This window comes from Spermophilus citellus (assembly GCF_964194105.1).
Source record: "Spermophilus citellus genome assembly, contig: SCAFFOLD_147, whole genome shotgun sequence".
Taxonomy (NCBI): Eukaryota; Metazoa; Chordata; class Mammalia; order Rodentia; family Sciuridae; genus Spermophilus; species Spermophilus citellus.
Window position 1 is genome coordinate 861,925 of NW_027672876.1, and position 17,596 is coordinate 879,520.

Below are 17,596 nucleotides of genomic sequence, written 5' to 3' on the forward strand. Positions count from 1 at the left end.
CGGAAGCAGAGTGGAGCAGAGCTTCTGGAGCCCGGAGAGCCGAGGCCGCCCTCCCCGCCGGCCACGACGAGCCCCCCGGGGAGCAGGAGCCAGGCGCCGGCCCGAGCGGAGCGCGCGGGCCTTGGGCGCCCCCTGACGTCCGCCGCCGGGTGCGCACCTGGGGCCGCGGGAAAGCCGGCGGGACCCCGAGGGCGCCCAGGCTCGCTCGCCCCGCGGGGCCAACCTCGATTGCCCACCACCGCGGGCCGGCCACCGTCCTCGCAGCTGGCGATGCAGAGGGGACGGGAGCACTGCCTCCCGCAGTCCACGTCCTGGGGGCGGAGGGCACAACAGCCAGCTCTGAGGGATGGGAAGGGAAGGGAGCCTCCCGAGATCGGGGCGTCGGGGGAGGGAGCCCCGCAAGGTCTGGGGAGGAGCAGGCAGCAAGAGGGGAAGCGTCATCCCAGCGGCTGGGGAGGCTGAGGCAGGAGGATCGGGGTTCACAGCCAGCCTCAGCAATGGTGAGGCGCTAAGCTACTCAGTGAGACCCATCTCTAGATAAAATACAAGAGGGCTGGGGATGTGGCCTAGTGGTGGGCGCCCCTGAGTTCAATCCCCGGTACCCCCCACCAAAAAAACAAAACAAAAAGAAAAAGAAAAGAAAAAGAAAAAAGAGGGGAAGCGAGAATGAATGCCCCAGGCTGGAGCAGGGCGCGGGGCTGCTGCAGAGGGAACCGAGCAGCCGTGCGGGTGCGCGGAAAGGAAAGCCGAGGGTTAGGCGGGTCTTTCAACCCACTGTTACCCGGGGCATGGGTTGCCAGGCACAGTACAGTACTATTTCCGTACTGTTTCAGGATAAGCATGTCCCAAATATTGCGAACAATGCTTCATTGTTCATGTGGGATTCAGTGGGCTTCCTGCATTTTTATTTGCTGGCCTGGAAGGAAAGCGAGTTGCAAAAGAGAAATGGCTTAATCTGACTTCGTTTTAAAATGTAAAATGGGTTTGGCACCGTTGTGAGGGCTGGTAATCCCATCTACTTGGGAGGCTGAGGTAGGAGTATCTCTTTGAGACCAGCCCGCGCAACGCAGGGAGATATTCCCCCATCTCAAAATACATAAAATTAAGGTGACTTTTAAATTCGTGCGTTTGACTATTTATTTTTAGTTTTTGAGTGGAAACATTCTATGGGAGCTTCACAATTAAAAGAGAGTAACACAGAGCTAGTTGGTATTTCCCAACATTAACAGGACATGTGTCACTAAGAACATGGTTAGGCTAACTAATCAGTAAACTAACAGGACCAACAAGTGGCACTTTCCAGAAATATTCAGTTTCCAGTTTCGGGGGTGCAAGGGGACCCACAAAAGAAAAAAACACCTGCTGGGGAATAATACTTCCTGTGCTAGTATTTTTATGCAGGTGTGGGGGGAGCTACAAAATGTCCTCTTTGGAAGGGTTCAGGGGCATCATCTAGGACACTTGGAGGATGTGGTCCTGACTCGCCCCAATGAGCCTCAGCCATGTGTGAATGGAGGACACACATAAACTGGAGTTGTCCAGTGAGCTAGAGGAACTCCAACACAGCAAGGTGGATTCAGGTTTCACTGGTATTGCTGGGCTTCTGGGTGGGCTCCTATTTCTGGAGCAGCTCTATGCCAGATGGTATGTGAGGCTTGGGGAATGTAGCCCAAGCCAGGATGAAGCTCTCATGGGAAGGGTCTTACCACGGTGGGGCACACTACATCCTTGTTTGGAACACAAATGTCACAGACTTCAGGAAACTGGCCCAGCCTCCCACCATGGCTCATGTAGTCAATCTGGCACCTCAGCTTCTCTGTTGTTGGTCACATCTGTCTTTTCTAAGCTGATATCTGGAGACAGCACTGCCAAGCTTGATGAGTATGTGTGGAACGACTGACTGCTTTTCTAAAACCAGTCCTCTAGACTTCCTCATGGAGGGGTGAACTATGGAACATCCTTTCAGTAAGGTCTGTGAATCAGCTGGAGTTTGGTTCTTCTTCTTTCATCAGGGAGGTGAATGTGCAGCAGTTGCAGTTTATTGGAGAAGTCAGAGTAGACGAGTGGACAATGTGAACCTGGCTCCCTTCCTGCACTCTGGGAGCCCTGAGCCACAGCAGCGCCCCAGGTGAGGCTCTTCAGCAACCAGGAGGCCCCAGGACGCATGGGCCAGAAGTGGACATGGTGGAGTCCTCTTCCCATCGCTGTCTCCACCCTGTTTTCCCCCTGATATACAGACCCTATCCCCTTGCTACCTCTTAGCTATTTCAACCCTTGTACCTTGTATCATGTGATGTATTCCATTAACAAGAGGGCAAATTGAAAACATTTTTTCCAGCATTAAAAAGAAAAGAGGGCTGGGGTTGTGGTTCAGTGGTAAGGTGCGTGCCTCGCATGCTGGAGGCACTGGATTTGATCCTCAGTACCATATTTTTTAAAAATAGATAAAATAAAGATATTGTGTCCATCTACATTTTTTTAAAAAAGTAAATTAGATATTAATTTAAAAAAAAAAAGAAGAAGAAGAAGAGAAGCATGGGACTGGGATATAGCTCAGTTGGTAGAGTGCTTGCCTTTCAGGCACAAGTTCCCAGGTTCAATTCCCAGCACCACACACACAAAAAGGCAGGGCAAGGTGGCACATCAATCCCAGTGCCTCTGAGGCAGGAGGATGGAGAGCTCAAAGTCAGACTAGCCAATATTTTCAAGGCAGTGGTTAAGTGCCTCTGAGTTCAATCCCTGGTATCAAAAAATAAAAATAAAAAATAAATAAATAAAAAGGGGGCTAGGGTTGTGGCTCAGTGGTAGAGAGTTCGTCTGGCGTGTGCAGGATGCATTTTAAAAAATAAGATAAAAAGGGGAAAGCTATGTTTTATCTATTCAATGAAACTCTGTGCTGAAGAACTCCCCCGACCCCCAGCACTGGAGTCAGTACTCAGGGCCTGACACAAGCTAGGCAAGGGCTCTGCATCCCCAACAGGAACCATACAAAATGACATTGGCCCTGTGATCCCAGCTACTAGGAGGCTGAGGTGGAGGACAGCCAAGTTCAAGCCAGACCCTGTCTCAAAAGATGAACAAAAAATAAACTAGTGACACCTGCAATTACTTAGGGATATGCTTATGATAGAATATTAAGTAGAAAAAAAAAAACAACATAAAATGGTATTCTTTCAAGTAAGGCTTTGGATTCAAAATATCTTTTAAACGACATCTCTACAATTAAAAAAGACTGGCAGGAAGGAAGCCAAGACCCCAGAGGCTCTGGTTTGATGGACGGCGGGGAACCCGAGGGTTCTTCTGTCCTTAACCCGGCTCTCCGTATTTTCCAAGTTTGATTTAGCTAAAGGCTCTGCATGCCCGGAGCTTCCTGGCAAGGGTTCTCAGGTAATAAAAACAGCATCGAAGTGGAATATTCGAAAGGCTTACTCCCCAGCCACGTCTCCATCCTGCCTGCGGAGGCCTCGCTGTTGTAGACAGCCGCCTCCCCAGCCCGGGTCTGGGTTTCTCGCTCCTGCTGCCGGGTCCCATTGGAGCAGGGGCGCAGCCGGCGCGGGCTCTGCCCGGGCGCCTAGCCGAGCGACGCCAGAGCGCTGCCAAACCTTCTAGGCGTCAGGGCGGCCGAGGGCAAGCGAGTGGCCGGTTAGCTCAGTTGGTTAGAGCGTGGTGCTAATAACGCCAAGTTCGCGGGTTCGATCCCCGTACAGGCCCCAAGTCCTCTTTTTCAGAAATACTTCTGAAATGATGTCTTTGAGTCAGTCTTTTATTTTCGAGGCCCAGCGTGCAGATGCATCTTTCCGGACTCAGCTGGGAAATCGACCCAGTTCCGCCCGGGCCCGCGCGCAATGCCTAAGTCCCTGGGGCCTGCCTGCAGCCATCCGCAGCCTCCGTTTCCGATGCGTTCCAGGGACCGTGACCATCCCAAGGCTCCAGCTCGTCTGGAGGTGCTGCATGCGGAGACAGAGGCCCTCCGACGGCGCCGCCTGGCGGTCCCTATTGCGCGGACCTCCGTTTCCGAGTTCTGGTGGTGGACCGTCCAGGTCTGGAAGTCACGCGTTCCAGAGGCTCACGGAATGAACGGCCATAGTAAAGAGAGCCCAAATCTCAACCGCAGGGCAGCGGGTGCATTTCTCACTGCAGCCTGTCTCCGGCTTGGCCGGTGTGTTCAGTTCAACCACAGCCAGGTTCCTAGGGGCGATGGCATTTCATATCAGGGCTTTTTCCAAAGCATCGCCACGAAAACGTCTCCACCATCGTTCATTCTTTTCTCAAATATGTGTGAACCTCTGGTCCAAACAAGGCCCAAGTTCACAGACCAAAGGCTTAAGCCCTTGGTTAAGTGCTCAGGACGAAGTCATAGGCGTGGATGCAGTCAATGCCAGCAGATTAGAAGAACCCGCGGCTGCTGACAGCTGGAACTCCTGTGCACACCTAGCAATGTATATGCAGGGTGCTGGATTAGGCCAGGGACGCAGCGCGGAGTGACGCCCAGCACTGAGATGAGATCTGGTTCTGGACTCCTAACTGAAGTTCACATGCTTCTCATCTTCTGTCATAGGTGAAGTAGGTTTTCTTTATTGAGTCTGGTAATCAGCAAGGGAGCTTTGGGGCAGCTAATGCTTCTAGCCTGTGCTTTGTGTAATATGTCAGGAGCTTCATGTGGGCAAACTAATCAGTGACAATAACCCAAGGAGCTGGGCACGGTGGTGCTAGCCTGTAATCTCAGCGGCTTGCTAGGAGGCTGAGGCTGGGGGATCCGAATTCAAAGCCAGCCTCAGCAATTTAGAGAGGCCCTAAGCAACAGCGAGTCACTGTCTCTAAATAAAATACAAAAAAAAAAAAAAAAGGCGGGGGTGGGGGCTGGGGATGTTGCTCAGTGATTAAGTGCCCTTGAGCTTAATCCTGTTTAAAAAAAAAAAAGAATAACCCAAGGAAATAATGCTTGTTCTTCAGATTTGCAGAACCAAAAAGCATCTCCTGACTAGATAATTGAGATCAAACGCGTGTGTTATTTGTCCACAAACTTCCACCAACGAGAAGGTGCCTGCCAGTCTGTGATCACCCATCTTCTACATAAACTGCTCCTACATGAGCCTCTGGGGAAGATTTTGATAATAAAATTCTCTACCACCACCTTGCCTCTTGACAAGCCCTAGTGGGATTGGCAGACTGAGCCTTGAGTGGTAACAGGGGTAGGTGCAGATTGCTGCCCTTATTGCATACCTTCCAAACTTAAAGGGGTTCCAAATATACCACTGTAGCATAAAATTTATTTTGAAAACATTAGTTGAGTACCAGTAATTTTTCATCCATCTAAAAGCAGAGCCTCCTGAAAGAACTTGAAAGAGCTCAAGTATCCTAAATCCCTTTCTGGAGAGTGACCAGGGCAAGACAGGAGTGACCAGGGCAAGACAGCCCCCCATTCCATCTCTGGAGAGATGCTGCATCATACTTAAGTAGACATACCCACAAAGCTACCAGATTCTCACCTGTTCTCCTAAGGATCCACTTATATCTCCAAAAAGTCATTTTCCCACAAGTGCCCTTCTCCCCTCCTCTACTAAGGTAGTTAGTAAAATTCTAACCCCCTGCTTAGTCCTATTTTCCCATGTATTTATTTATATACATTGATAAAAATGCACCTTAATTTTTGGTTTTTATCAGTTTAATCTCTTTTAATTCAAATTCAGTTTAATTCTAATTCCCCATTCAAGGAATTTTTTTCTCCCTCCATGACAGGCTCAAAAAGATGATAAAATGGGGCACCATGCTCTAAATGGTGCAGTAAATTCTAGGCTTAGAAATCAGAGGAAAACTTTCTCATAATAGAGGATGGGAAGATGGGAAGGGTTTCTTTTGAAAGAGGAAAAGGGTAAGAGGGAGGAGGGGGAGGAGAGGGAAGGAGGGAGGGGAGGGGTAGAAGGGAAGAGGAGGATAGAAAAAAGGAAGGATTAAGTAATTGAAACAAATTCCACAAGTCTGATCTCTGGCCAACACTATGAGTCTACCAATGAGCTAATTTAGAACAATTTAGAGTTGAATATTGACTCTGATGATGACGGTGAGAAGCAAATGATTAGAAGGTCTTTCAGAACCTTCTCCAACACCAGGCTGGCCCGCAGCCCCCTCCCTATCGACATCATGGCACTCATCATACTATGCTGCAAAAGCCAGTTTCCTCCTGCTCCTTCCTATGTAGACTGCATAACTCCCAGGGCAGGGGGATAACCATCCAACAGGTGCTGGTAAGTGTTAACTATAGGGTACTGATTTAAAATTCCAGCAGCGGTCTATGGGATGTTTCGCTTTCCTGTACTTCTTCTTACGGGAGCTACCCCCAACCCCATTGGTGACCCATGGTACCATAACCCTAAACCAATCCCAGAGGGAAATGACCACTTGACTCCGGAAAGCCCCATGATGCCATCGACCTAAGACCCTATTCCCCACCCGCCTAGCTCTGACGCAAGCACCCCCAAGCCTATCCCCCAACTCCAAACCCCTACCCCACAAAAGAACACCCGAACATCTGGGGACCTCTCTCTTCTATATGTAGAGAGAGTGACCAGGGCAAGACAGCTCTGACAAACTCTCGTGTGCATCTCTGCCTGGTCTCCGTCTCTGGGTCCTCGCTTCCCTTCATTGACCTCCTTGGGGAGAGGAGCTGAGACACGCGTACACACCTGCAGCTACAAGACAGGGAGGGAGTAAGAGAGTAGGCTGAGGAGGAGTGGAGATGGGTGGACAGGACTGAAACGGGAAGAGGTGGCTCCCTCATTCCCCCACCGTGCACTGGGCCAGGGCCCGAATGAGTAACATAGCATCCCTGTCCTCAAGACGTGCCCAGTCTGCGTGGGCACTAGGGCTTTTGTAGATCAAGCTGGGAACAATTAGGGGGTTGAGGGGCACTCTTGTTAAGAATGCGAACACTAGGTTCCCTCTTGGAGTTATTAAATCAGGACATCTTGGGGTCTTCCTGGGAATCCAGAGCTCCAGGCTGGACCCTCAGTGTAGGCTGACGTTAACATTTGAAAGGTGACAGGGCAGGGGCTCTGGAAGACCTCGGCTTGGGAGACCCGGACAGCTCCTGGAGGAGGTGACGTCGTAGAGTTAAGAAAATAATCCAGGAGGCGGAGCGCTTGTCCAGCACGCGGGAGCCCGGGGTTCCAGCCCCAGCGCGGAAAAACAAACAAAATAGAACCTGAGCGGCCTGCGCGGACCTTGGTGATGGGGCGTGGCCATCCCGGCTCCGCCCCCAGCCCGGCCGCCTTCGGTGGTGTGTTGGCCTACTGGGCACTCGTAGCCCGCCCCTTTCCCAGGTGACGCACATTCGCGCCGCCGTCGCTCAGCGACAAGGGTTCGAGTCCCGGTTCGGCTGTCATGGCGGACGCGGAGCTGGGGCGCTGGGGTGGCGGCGGGGATGGCGGCAGCGGCCGGGTTCCTCCGGGCCAGGGCGGCAACGCGGCGCGCGTGGCCCCACTGGACCCCGAGCAGCTGCGGCGGGTCCTGGAGCAGGTGACGAAGGCGCAGCCGCCCGCTGAGCCTCCACCGGCCTTCGTCCTGCAGGACGCGGCACGGCGGCTGCGGGACGCGGCCCAGCAGGCCGCCCTGCAGCGGGCTCCGGGCGCCGAGCCCCCGCGCCCGCCGCGCCTCCTGCCACCCCAGGTGAGGCGCTGGGAGGGAGTGGGGGAAACCGAGGCCTCGGGGGCCCGCGCCTCGCGACCGGCAGGCTCGCCTTGGAGCGGCCGGGCCGGAGAGGCCGGCGTCGCCAGCCCCCGAACTTGCACCGCCTTGCGCTGGGCTCCTCCGCGCTGCCTGGCTCTTACCCGCCTCTGCCCACTCATTCAGCATCCATTGAGCGCTCACAGTGCACCAGGTGGGGCCCCTAGTGCGGGGGTTGCGGCACGGTGCAGAACTAAGGCGGGTCTGGGGGTGAAAGGGGGGCTGCTTTCCAGTGGGTGGTCCTCGAGGCCTGACAATGGAGCTGAGACCTGAGTGGAGTAAAAGAGTGGAAAGCAGAGCAAGTGCCAAGACCCAGACTTGGGACAAAAGGAAGCACAATGCAGTAGTTTGCTGTACGAGTTGGCACTTGAGTGGTGCCTGTGATTTGTAACCCCAGTGCCCAGCAGTGCCAGTACACGTGAAACACGTGAAAGCCCTCTATACCACAGGTCATCCTCTCCCAGAGAGTTCATTCCCTGGGTCACAGAGCTCTCGACTGCTGGGGGAGCTGGCTTTAGAAAGTGATCTCCCAAGCTGGGAGGGTTCAGGCAGTTCCTAAAGCTGGAGGTGTTGCATGTTGTGTGTAATATCATATCCCCTTATCTTGAGGGTTGTACATGACAATACTTTCATCCCTAAATTGCCAAAGGAAGAGAGATGCTTCTAGTAAACAGGCTAGAGAATAGAGCCAACAGTCTTCAACTTTTTTTTTTTTCTTTTTTTCCTGAGTGGTATGGGGCTGCATAGGCTTGTACCTAGTTATCAAGGCTGGAGAGTTATCTTGCTTTATTTAGTTTGGGAAGACAAGTATGTTGCCCCAACATTGCTGGAGGTGTGACCTTAGGTAAGGTAAGAACCTCTTTGGACTCTGATTTCCTTGTTGGCAGTAGGGATGGTTCACTGCGTGAACTTTTTGGCTGTACTCTTCTGAAGAACCAGTGCCTCCCTATGTACTGGGCACAGCAAATCTGTGTCAAAGACAGCATGGCACCATCCAGTACAGCCACCATCTAGTGACTCCTGCTGTTTACACACTCCCTACTCCCAGCCAGGCACTTTACTAAGCTGCTTAGTTGTCAGCAGCCATGTAATAATGCTTTTTTAAAAAAAACAAGGTCTCGCTAAGTTGCTTAGGGTCATGCTAAATTGCTGAGGCAGGCTTTGAACTTGCAGAACTTCTGCCCAGGCCGCTGGGAGCAATAATGCTTCTCTATCATCCTTTTCCAGGTCAAGAACAAGCTCAGAGAGATTGGGTGACTTTGCCCAAGGTCCCATAGGTGCAGCTGCACTCCAGAGCCTGTGTCCTCACTACACACTACTTTTTGGATCTGATTTGGTGTGGCAACTTCAGAAAGAGTCCAATAATGTCACATTTCATCAAGTGAAAATAAGCTTAGGAACCTAAAAGAATTGTATTCTAAGCCAGGAGTGGTGGCGTACATCTGTAATCCCAGCCACTCAAGAGTTTGAGACAGGAAGATCTCAAGTTTGAGGGTAGCCTCAGCAGCTTAGTGAGATCCTATCTCAAAATATAAAAAGGGGTGGGGATGTAGTTCAGTGGCAATGCTGCATTCAATCCCCAGCATGGGGCTGAGTGGAGGGAGGTAATGAATAAAAAAGGATTATATTCTGTAGCTAATCTAATGGGAATGGTATAAATTCTACCTGCACTCACAATAATGTAACTTTATGGCCCATTGTGCTAATAATCTTTCAACTTCACTGTGCCATGGAGGCCACAAAGGCAAACCAGGTGTGTACCTTGTCCCTGAGGAGTTATGAACTAATAGAAGGTAAGGCATGGACTAGATAACTTCTTTAAAAAAAATTGTAGTTGTATATGGACAGAAAGCATTTTATTTGTTTTACTTTTATGCAGTGGTAAGTTTCAAACCCAGTGCCTTCCACATGCTGTAGCTCTGCCACTGAGCGATAACCCTAGCCCCCAGGTAATTTCTAATCAAGGTTAGAAAGCTAGAGATCAACATGAAGAACTAAATGAATTTAAAAGAAAGGGAAATTAGATTTGACTGAGGACGTTCAACACTAATGCCGAAGAGGTGGTATCTCACCTGGCAAAAACTCTTCTAGATACCCTTGAGAGCGCTCCTTGGCAAGTCTGTCACCTTCAGTCTGTTCTGCCTCTTATCTATTGTGCTATGGTGGCACTGTTTTCCTGTCTGCTTCACCTATCTACTCCCTGGGGAGCCTCGCCTGCATTCAGAATCAATGGAGATTTTGAAAGGATAGGTGTAGTGCTCCATCCCAGCTGATCCAATCCAGCAGGTCTGCAGGGACTGGGGCAGGGCAGGGGAAAGCCTCCCATTAGCTCAGGTGTGAGATAGGCTTGGATACTGTTTATAAATAGGAATCAGAGATACTTAGTAAGTTTACATAATTTTTATTTTATTTTATTTATATGTGGTGCTGAGGATCAATCCCAGGGCCTTACACGTGCCAGGCAAGTGTTGTACCACTGAGCCACAACCCCAGCCCCAAGTTTACAGAATTAAATACACATATAGCAAAATATCAAGTATAATACCTAGGTGGTAAGTCAGTCTGGATAGCAGATAAATATATTATGGGACTAATTCTGCTGCTGGTCATTCTAGAACAATAGGTCTTGGTGTGTGTGTGTGTGTGTGTGTGTGTATAATATGGTGTATGTGTAATATACCAAGAGCTTAGAGAAAAATTCTGACTAATAGTAAAAGGAAACGAATAATGGTTATTGAAGGATATACAAAGTAAACCTAGTTGTCAGTGAGTCACAGGTAGCCCAGGAATTGGGGACTCATGGGACACTGGCATCAGCTCTGTACACAAAAACCATAAACCAAAATGTCAAATTGTCTCTGCTGTTTGCAATATAGAGATGAGAGATGGACCCCAGCTTGCTTTCAGTGAGGGTTTTTATTCTGCCCTGTGTGATGACATTTTTGACCCTTCACTGGCACAGGATTGAGTCCAAAAGAGGACCTGTTTGTGTCCCAGATCAGTGGTTCTCAACCGAAGGTGTTTTGCCCCATGGGGAAGGGGCCTTCAGCAACATCTGGAGACATTTTTGAGGGTCACAACTTGGGGGTGCTGCGCTGGCTTCTAGAGGGTGATGGCAGGGATGGTGCTCAGCTTCCTACAGTACAGGACAGCTCCACACAACAAAGAACTACCGGTCTGAAGTGTCACTCTGCCAAGGTTGAAATACTCTGCCTTGGACCTTTGCCTTTCTCCCTCTGAGAAAATGCTCACTCTGCTCCACAAGGGCATGAGCCTTGTCCTGCTCCCACCCTCTCCTCTTCTCTAACACCTATGACTATGTCTGGCACAGGGTTGGCACTCAGTAAATATTGTGGAATGTTGTTGAAGACAGCTCTTCCCTTAATAGTTGTTAGGAGTTTTGCTGTTACAGGCAGTGAGTACTACCTTGAACTTCCTAGAACATTCATCCTTGTGCCCATGTGAGTGTTTTGTTTTGTTTTTTAATTGAATCTAAAACAAACAACAAAAAAAATGGAATTGCTGGATCAAAAAGCACAGGCATTTAAAATTTTGTTGGATATTATATTTTAATTTGTTGAAGGTATGAAGTCCCTCTCCTAGAAGTGTGCCCTTGGAGAAATACACATGTGTGCACATACTATGAAATTTTAGAACAGACCATAAGAACAGAGGGAGAGAACCTGTTCATCAACAGGAGACTAGTGTACTCAGTGCAGAGAAAATGAGCACCTAGAGCTTCACAGGTCAATGTGGACGCATTTCTCACAGCAAAATAGGGAGTGAAAATGCCCATCAAGGTACAGATTATTTCATTTATATAAAGTCTAAAAACATTTCAAAACTGAACCATATTTTTGGAGATAGTCACATGCAGTATAAATTTTAAAAATACACAAGAATGAACAGGGCATTTGGGATATGGTAAAGAAAGGGGCATGTATGTTGGAAGGATTTGGGAGGGCTTTATGAACTGCTTGTGTTAACCTTTACAGGTGGGTTGTAGGACCCTGTTGGTTACTTTGTTCTTTATGGCTTTTTTGGTTTCAGAATTTCATTCATTTGGGGGACGGGGGTGGTGGTGGAAAATGAGCTCACTGGCACTGGGCTGGGGATGTGTTTAGGTGGTCCAGCTTGCCAGAGGCTCAGCTTGCCAGAGGTCCTGGATTCTATCCCCAGCACTGTAACAAATGAGCTCACATTGCATGGAGTCCAGTTTAGAGCACAGTACTAAGTAATCCAAGTAAAACCACATGGATAAAACTAAAGCAAGGAATTATTTCTTAATGAGTCATGAAATAATTTAGTAGATTATGACTAATATATATATATATATATATATATATATATATATATATATAGTCATTTTTTTATATTTAATGATGTGGATTGCCAGTGGCAGTGGTGCATGCCTGTAATCCCAGCAAATAGGGAGACACAGGAGGATCTCAAATTCAAGGCTAACCTCATCAATCTAGTGAGGCCCTAAGTAACTTAGACCCTGTCTCAAAATAAAAAGATTTAAAAAGGGCTGGGATAATCTGCCCAGAGTAAAGTGCCCCTGGATTAAATCCCCAGTACCAAAAAAAAAAAAAAGTGGACTACATAGCACATGAGAGGGCATTTATGTAGGGTGGTTAGTGTTGCATGAACTGTTACTTCATTTGTGTCCACAGCGTTTCAGCAGATGTACTTGGTTGTGGTATAACGTGTATCCCTGTGCTCTGTGGTCAGAGAGGTTTGGAAAACTGCTATAAACACTACAGATATAGGACATAGCCTTTATATGTAAGTTCAAACTTAGAGTTTCAACGGTGGATTTGTGATGATTACAGAAATATCAATGAGCATAATGCTGTCTTTCTCTTTCCTGGTTTCCTCTTTCTATATTTAAGCAACTAGAAACCATATGTGTCAAGGTGATACCTGGAGACGTGAAAGATCAGGAAAGGCCGATGCCACCACTGGCCACCATCCAGCCCCAAACAGCAAGACAGAGCCAGCCTCCGGGGAGGAGCTCCAGCCTGGTGGGGCTGCGCGTGGCCAGCCCTCAGCTGCTCAGGGGGCAGCCCCCGGGGAGGACTGGGCCACAGCTGTGCTTCCTCAGAAGCTCACCTCGGCCTCCTGTTCCTCGGGTGTTTGTACAGAGGCCCCTGCCCGCCCTCCAGCCAGTCCCTCCAAAGAGAGTCAAGGCCTCCCAGGCTCCAGGCAGCCAAGGCAACCGGTTGACTGCTCTGGCAGCCTCTCACCTGCCCACAAGAACGTCCATTTCTTCCAGTTCACATTTACTCATTTCCAGCTTGCACACGAAACGTGCCAAGAAGTTAAAAAAATCTTTTAAGGTGCAAACTCATTCTGGACGGATATCTCGACCTCCTAAGTACAAAGCTAGAGACTATAAATTCATCAAAATAGAGGACTTGGCCGAAGGGCACCCTTCGGATTCCGACGACTACTCAGAACTGAGCACGGAGGAAGAGGAAGGCCAGAGGGAGAAGCAGGCTCTCTTTGACTTAGAGAGCTGTGCCCTGAGGCCAAAGACCTTTCGGTGTCAGACTTGTGGCAAGTCATACATAGGAAAGGGGGGACTGGCCCGGCATTTTAAACTTAACCCAGGCCACGGCCAGGTGGATCCTGAGACGCCGCTGCCTGAGAAGGCCACTGGAAGCCTCTCCCTGGGATGCACAGAAACGGGGACTGGCGGCCTGACCTCTCCAGAGCGGTGCGCACTAGCTGCTGCACGTGAAGAAGGGGCAGAGTCAGAACAGGGTGGCCAGCAGGTAACGATGTTTGGTGACAGTGTTCTTATCCCTGTCCCTTCCTGCCCACCATCCTTAAATTAACCCTCACCTTGTGTGATGGGAGTTCGAGATGCAAGTTGTCATAGTGAGGGTCTGCTTTGCTGCCAAGCTGGCGAGTGCTCCCCACCCAGCAACCTCATTTGGTGGGCACATTCAGTGGAACCCAGCCGCCAGGTTTTTGTTTTGTTTTGTTTTGCTTTTTCTGTAGTACTAGGGATTGCACCCAGGGGGCTTTACCACTGAGCCACATCCCTGGCCCTGTTCTATATTTTATTTAGAGAAAGGGTCTTGCTGAGTGCTTAACGCCTCCCTGTTGCTAAGGCTGGCTTTGAACTTGCTATCCTCCTGCCTGAGCCTCGTGAGCCGCTGGGATTACAGGCATGCACCACTGCCCAGCCCTAAAATATTTTGAGACAGGGATTTTGGGAAGTTGTCCAGGCTGGTTTGGAGCTTGGGATCCTCCTGCCTGGGCCTCCTGAGTGGCTGGGATCACAGGGGTGTGCCACTGCACCCCACCCTGTTAGTGGCTGTTGCAGTGCAATCCTAACATTTTTTCATGAAGTTCCATTTGTTTGTTTTTTCCTCTTCTTGCTTCTGCCTTTAGTGTCATATCCCAGAAATAACAGCCAAACCCAATGTCATAAAGTCTCTGCCCTAGGTTTTCCTCTGAGAAGCTCATGGTTTTGAGGTCTTTCATTGAGGCTTTCGGTGCATTTTGAGTTAGCTTTTGATAGTGTTAAATGGGGTGCAGCTTCATTCTTTTGCTCTGGGTATCCAGGTTTCCCATCTTCCCTTGAAGCAGGCTCGATACTCTTTTGTTTATTTTTATGTGGTGCTGATGATTGAACCCAGGGTCTCACGCGTGCGAGGCGAGTGCTCTACCACTGAGCCACAATCCCAGCCCAGGCTTGATACTCTTGTCAGAAATTATTTGATGAGGCTGGGGCTGTGGCTCAGTGGTAGAGCACTTGCCTAGCATGTGTGAGGCACTGGGTTCAAACTTCAGCACCACACAAAAATAAATAAGTAAAATAGAGGTATTATGTCCATCTATAATTTATGTATATAATTATTTGACTGTCAGGTACAGTGGCACATGCCTGTAAGCCCAGAGTCTCTGGAGACTAAAGCAAGAGGGTTATAAGTTCAAGGCAAGCCTGGGCAACTTAGGCCCTGTCCCCTTCATTCCTAAAGGTCACATGGTACTTAAAGCCACAGGTAAACCTGGCATTCCTCCTAAAACTTCCATTGCAATGAAGATTTGAAAGGGAAGCTCTTTGAGAGTTAAGGGCAGCCAGGTGCAGTGGCCAGTGCTGTATTCTGGCTACTTAGAAGGCTGCAGCAGGAGGATTGTTTGAGCCCAGGAGTTCAAGGCCAGCCTGACAACCTAGTGAGACTGTCTCAAAAAGAAAGAAAGAGAGAGAGAGAGAGAGAGAGAGAGAGAGAGAGAGAGAGGGAGGGAGGGCAGATGGAAGGAAGGAAGAACTAAGGGGGGGCTGGGAGGAGCTCAGTGGTAGAGCACTTGCCTAGCACGTGTCAGGCACTGGGGTCGATCCTCAACACTGTATAAAAACAAACAAAGGTTCATCGACAACTAAAAAAAAATGGTTTTAAAAAAAGAAAAGAACTAAGTGGACACAATACTGTGTGCTCACTGCATGTCAAGCACTTCTCGCCTGTTGGCTTGTGGGCCCTATAGCTGTTGGTATGTGTGTTGTGGCTCCCATCTTCATTTTCAGAGGCAGGAATTGGCAACGAGGAAGTCACTGGACAGCGTCAGATCCAGGATTCTCTCCCAAAAGCCCTGTCAACCCATGGAAACAGAAAGTAGATTAGCAGCTGTGGGCTCTGGAGACAGGTGGGGTCAAGGCAGGAGTTCTTTCTAAGGTGAGGAAGTAAACTGAAATTGGTGAGGAGGGTCACTTATCTTGCAATATATGTAACCCACTGAATTTTTTTTTTTAAAGAGGAGAGGGAGAGAGAGAGAGAGAATTTTTTTTAATATTTATTTTCAGTTCTCGGCAGACACAACATCTTTGTTGGTATGTGGTGCTGAGGATCGAACCCGGGCCGCACGCATGCCAGGCGAGCGCGCTGCCACTTGAGCCACATCCCCAGCCCCTAACCCACTGAATTTTATGCTTTCAGAGGATGGATTTCATGGTACTTGAAATATACACTATAAAAAAATGTAAAGCAATGCTTAAGGAACAAAACTCAGGCTGATTTTTGTTATTTGATGCTGAGACTTGAACCCAGAGCTTTGAGCCTGAGGAGAGAGGCTGTACCACTGGGCACTCAGCCCCAGCTTCATTTTCAAGGTGACATCCCATCAGAGAAGTTTCTTTCTTCATCCTAGGGTGTGGTGTGTCAGTCCAGACTAACTGGCTGGCTGATGATCATCTGGTATCTGAAAGGAAAGTTTAAAATGCACTGATTACGGTTCAAGAGTTTAGATTAAAGAGGAAATAACTGGGCTAGAGGAGCTCAGTGGTTGAGCACTTGCCTAGCAAGCTCCTGGGTTCAATCTCTAGCACTGCCAAAAAAAGACAAAGAATTCAACCAGTTCCTTTTTTTTGGGGGGGGGAGTGGGTTACTAGGGATTGAACCCAAGGGCATTCTACCACAGAGCTGTATCTCTATCCTTTTTAAATTTTGTTCTTTTTAGTAATAGAACCAGGGAGCTTAACTGCTGAGCCACATCCTCAGCCCTTATTACTTTTATTTTGAGACAGGATCCCACTAAGTTGTTTAGGGCCTCACTAAGTTGCTGAGGCTGGCTTTGAACTCGTGATCCTCCTGCCTCAGCCTCCTGGGATTACAGGCGTGTGTCATTCAACCTGGCAAGGTTCTTGCTTTTGATTTTTTTTTTTTTTGCTTGAAGGCTTTCATGGTGATATATAGAAAGCATGCCTGTTTTATTTTGTTTTGGGGTGTGTGACATTATCCAGGATGGGCAGTCTGTAGAAGAGGCATTGGTACCTGAGCCAGAAAATGGAAGTCATTCAGCTCTTTTGGGATCAGAGAGTCACCTCAGACCTAGAAGAAGTGGAGACTCGCAGACCCTGGCAGAGTCTAGTGCAGCTGTCCATCAGAGGATCCGAGCATCCCAGCCCCACGAAGGCCCTGCTGGGACCATGAGGCGGAATGCCTCAGGGAGCAGAGCCCTGCTGGAAGAGGTAGACACTCTTACATCCTGTTCTGGACACTGTTTCTTTGTCGTGGTAGTGGGAAGTCACTGTTAGGTTTCTGAATTTAAAAGTAAAACACCATGACCAAGTCAGCAGTTCACCTGCAATGATACAGGATGAAGTATGTAATCAGTTCAATGTGGGGTTATCTGAAACAACGCAGAGGCTTACCTGTTTAAAAGACCATAGGAGGGCTGGGGTCACAGCTCAGCAGTAGAGCATTTGCCTTGCATGTGAGGCACTGGGTTCAATCCTCAGCGCACATAAAAACAAATAAATAAAATAAAGGTATTGTGTCTGCCTACAACTAAAATAAATAAATAAATAGATAGATAAATAAAATGACCATAGGACTTCCCATGTAGTTCCAAGAGCTGCTTGCATTTGTAAGTTTGGAATAATTATAACCTGTATTTACTTGGAAGAAGTTTGGAAGACAACAGAAATGAGTTCCTCTTTTTCTGTAAAAAAGTTTAAATTATGCAAAGAATGTTTCAGGTTTAGGACCCTGTTGTCTCCATTCCAGTTCCATAAAAATATTAGATTTATTGAATTTAACTGGCTTGGCTTAGAAAAGTAGAACCCTGAATTCATCCACATTATCTTGATTATAATCAGGTGAAAGTTGTTTTTTTTTGGTGGCGGGAGGGCGGGGGCAACTATCCTGGGAATTGCATGTGAGGCAAGAACTCTGCCACTGAGCTATATCACCAGCCCTTTCCAGGAGAATATCTTAAAAAGAAGTAGAAAATATAGCAAGACAACATGAGACAAGTCAGCAAGATGACTGGCCCCAGATAGTGTCTAAAGGGGCCCAGGGCCTCCAAACTCTGAGATCCATGGGCAGAAGTGGTTTTCCAAGAGGAAGTGAGTTTCCTTAAG

The 17,596-nt window shown here is 48.7% G+C and overlaps 1 protein-coding gene across 1 annotated transcript; it reads left to right on the forward strand.

Moving 5' to 3' along the window:
* The first annotated feature begins 7,278 nt into the window (after positions 1 to 7,278).
* LOC308640490 (zinc finger protein 839-like) lies at positions 7,279 to 17,327 on the forward strand. Its single transcript, XM_081312379.1, has 3 exons — positions 7,279 to 7,665; positions 12,618 to 13,502; positions 16,475 to 17,327. Exons 1-3 carry the CDS (start codon positions 7,381 to 7,383, stop codon positions 16,766 to 16,768), a joined length of 1,464 nt encoding a protein of 487 aa, XP_081168505.1. The 5' UTR covers positions 7,279 to 7,380; the 3' UTR covers positions 16,769 to 17,327.
* Positions 17,328 to 17,596: the final 269 nt, after the last annotated feature.

Bases quoted from the DNA above. Each gene is read 5' to 3' on its own strand.
- LOC308640490 (XM_081312379.1), top strand. From the start codon at position 7,381: ATGGCGGACGCGGAGCTGGGGCGCTGGGGTGGCGGCGGGGATGGCGGC. The intron at 7,666-12,617 runs GTGAGGCGCTGG...TCTATATTTAAG, and splicing joins CGCGCCTCCTGCCACCCCAG to CAACTAGAAACCATATGTGT. The intron at 13,503-16,474 runs GTAACGATGTTT...GACATTATCCAG, and splicing joins CAGAACAGGGTGGCCAGCAG to GATGGGCAGTCTGTAGAAGA.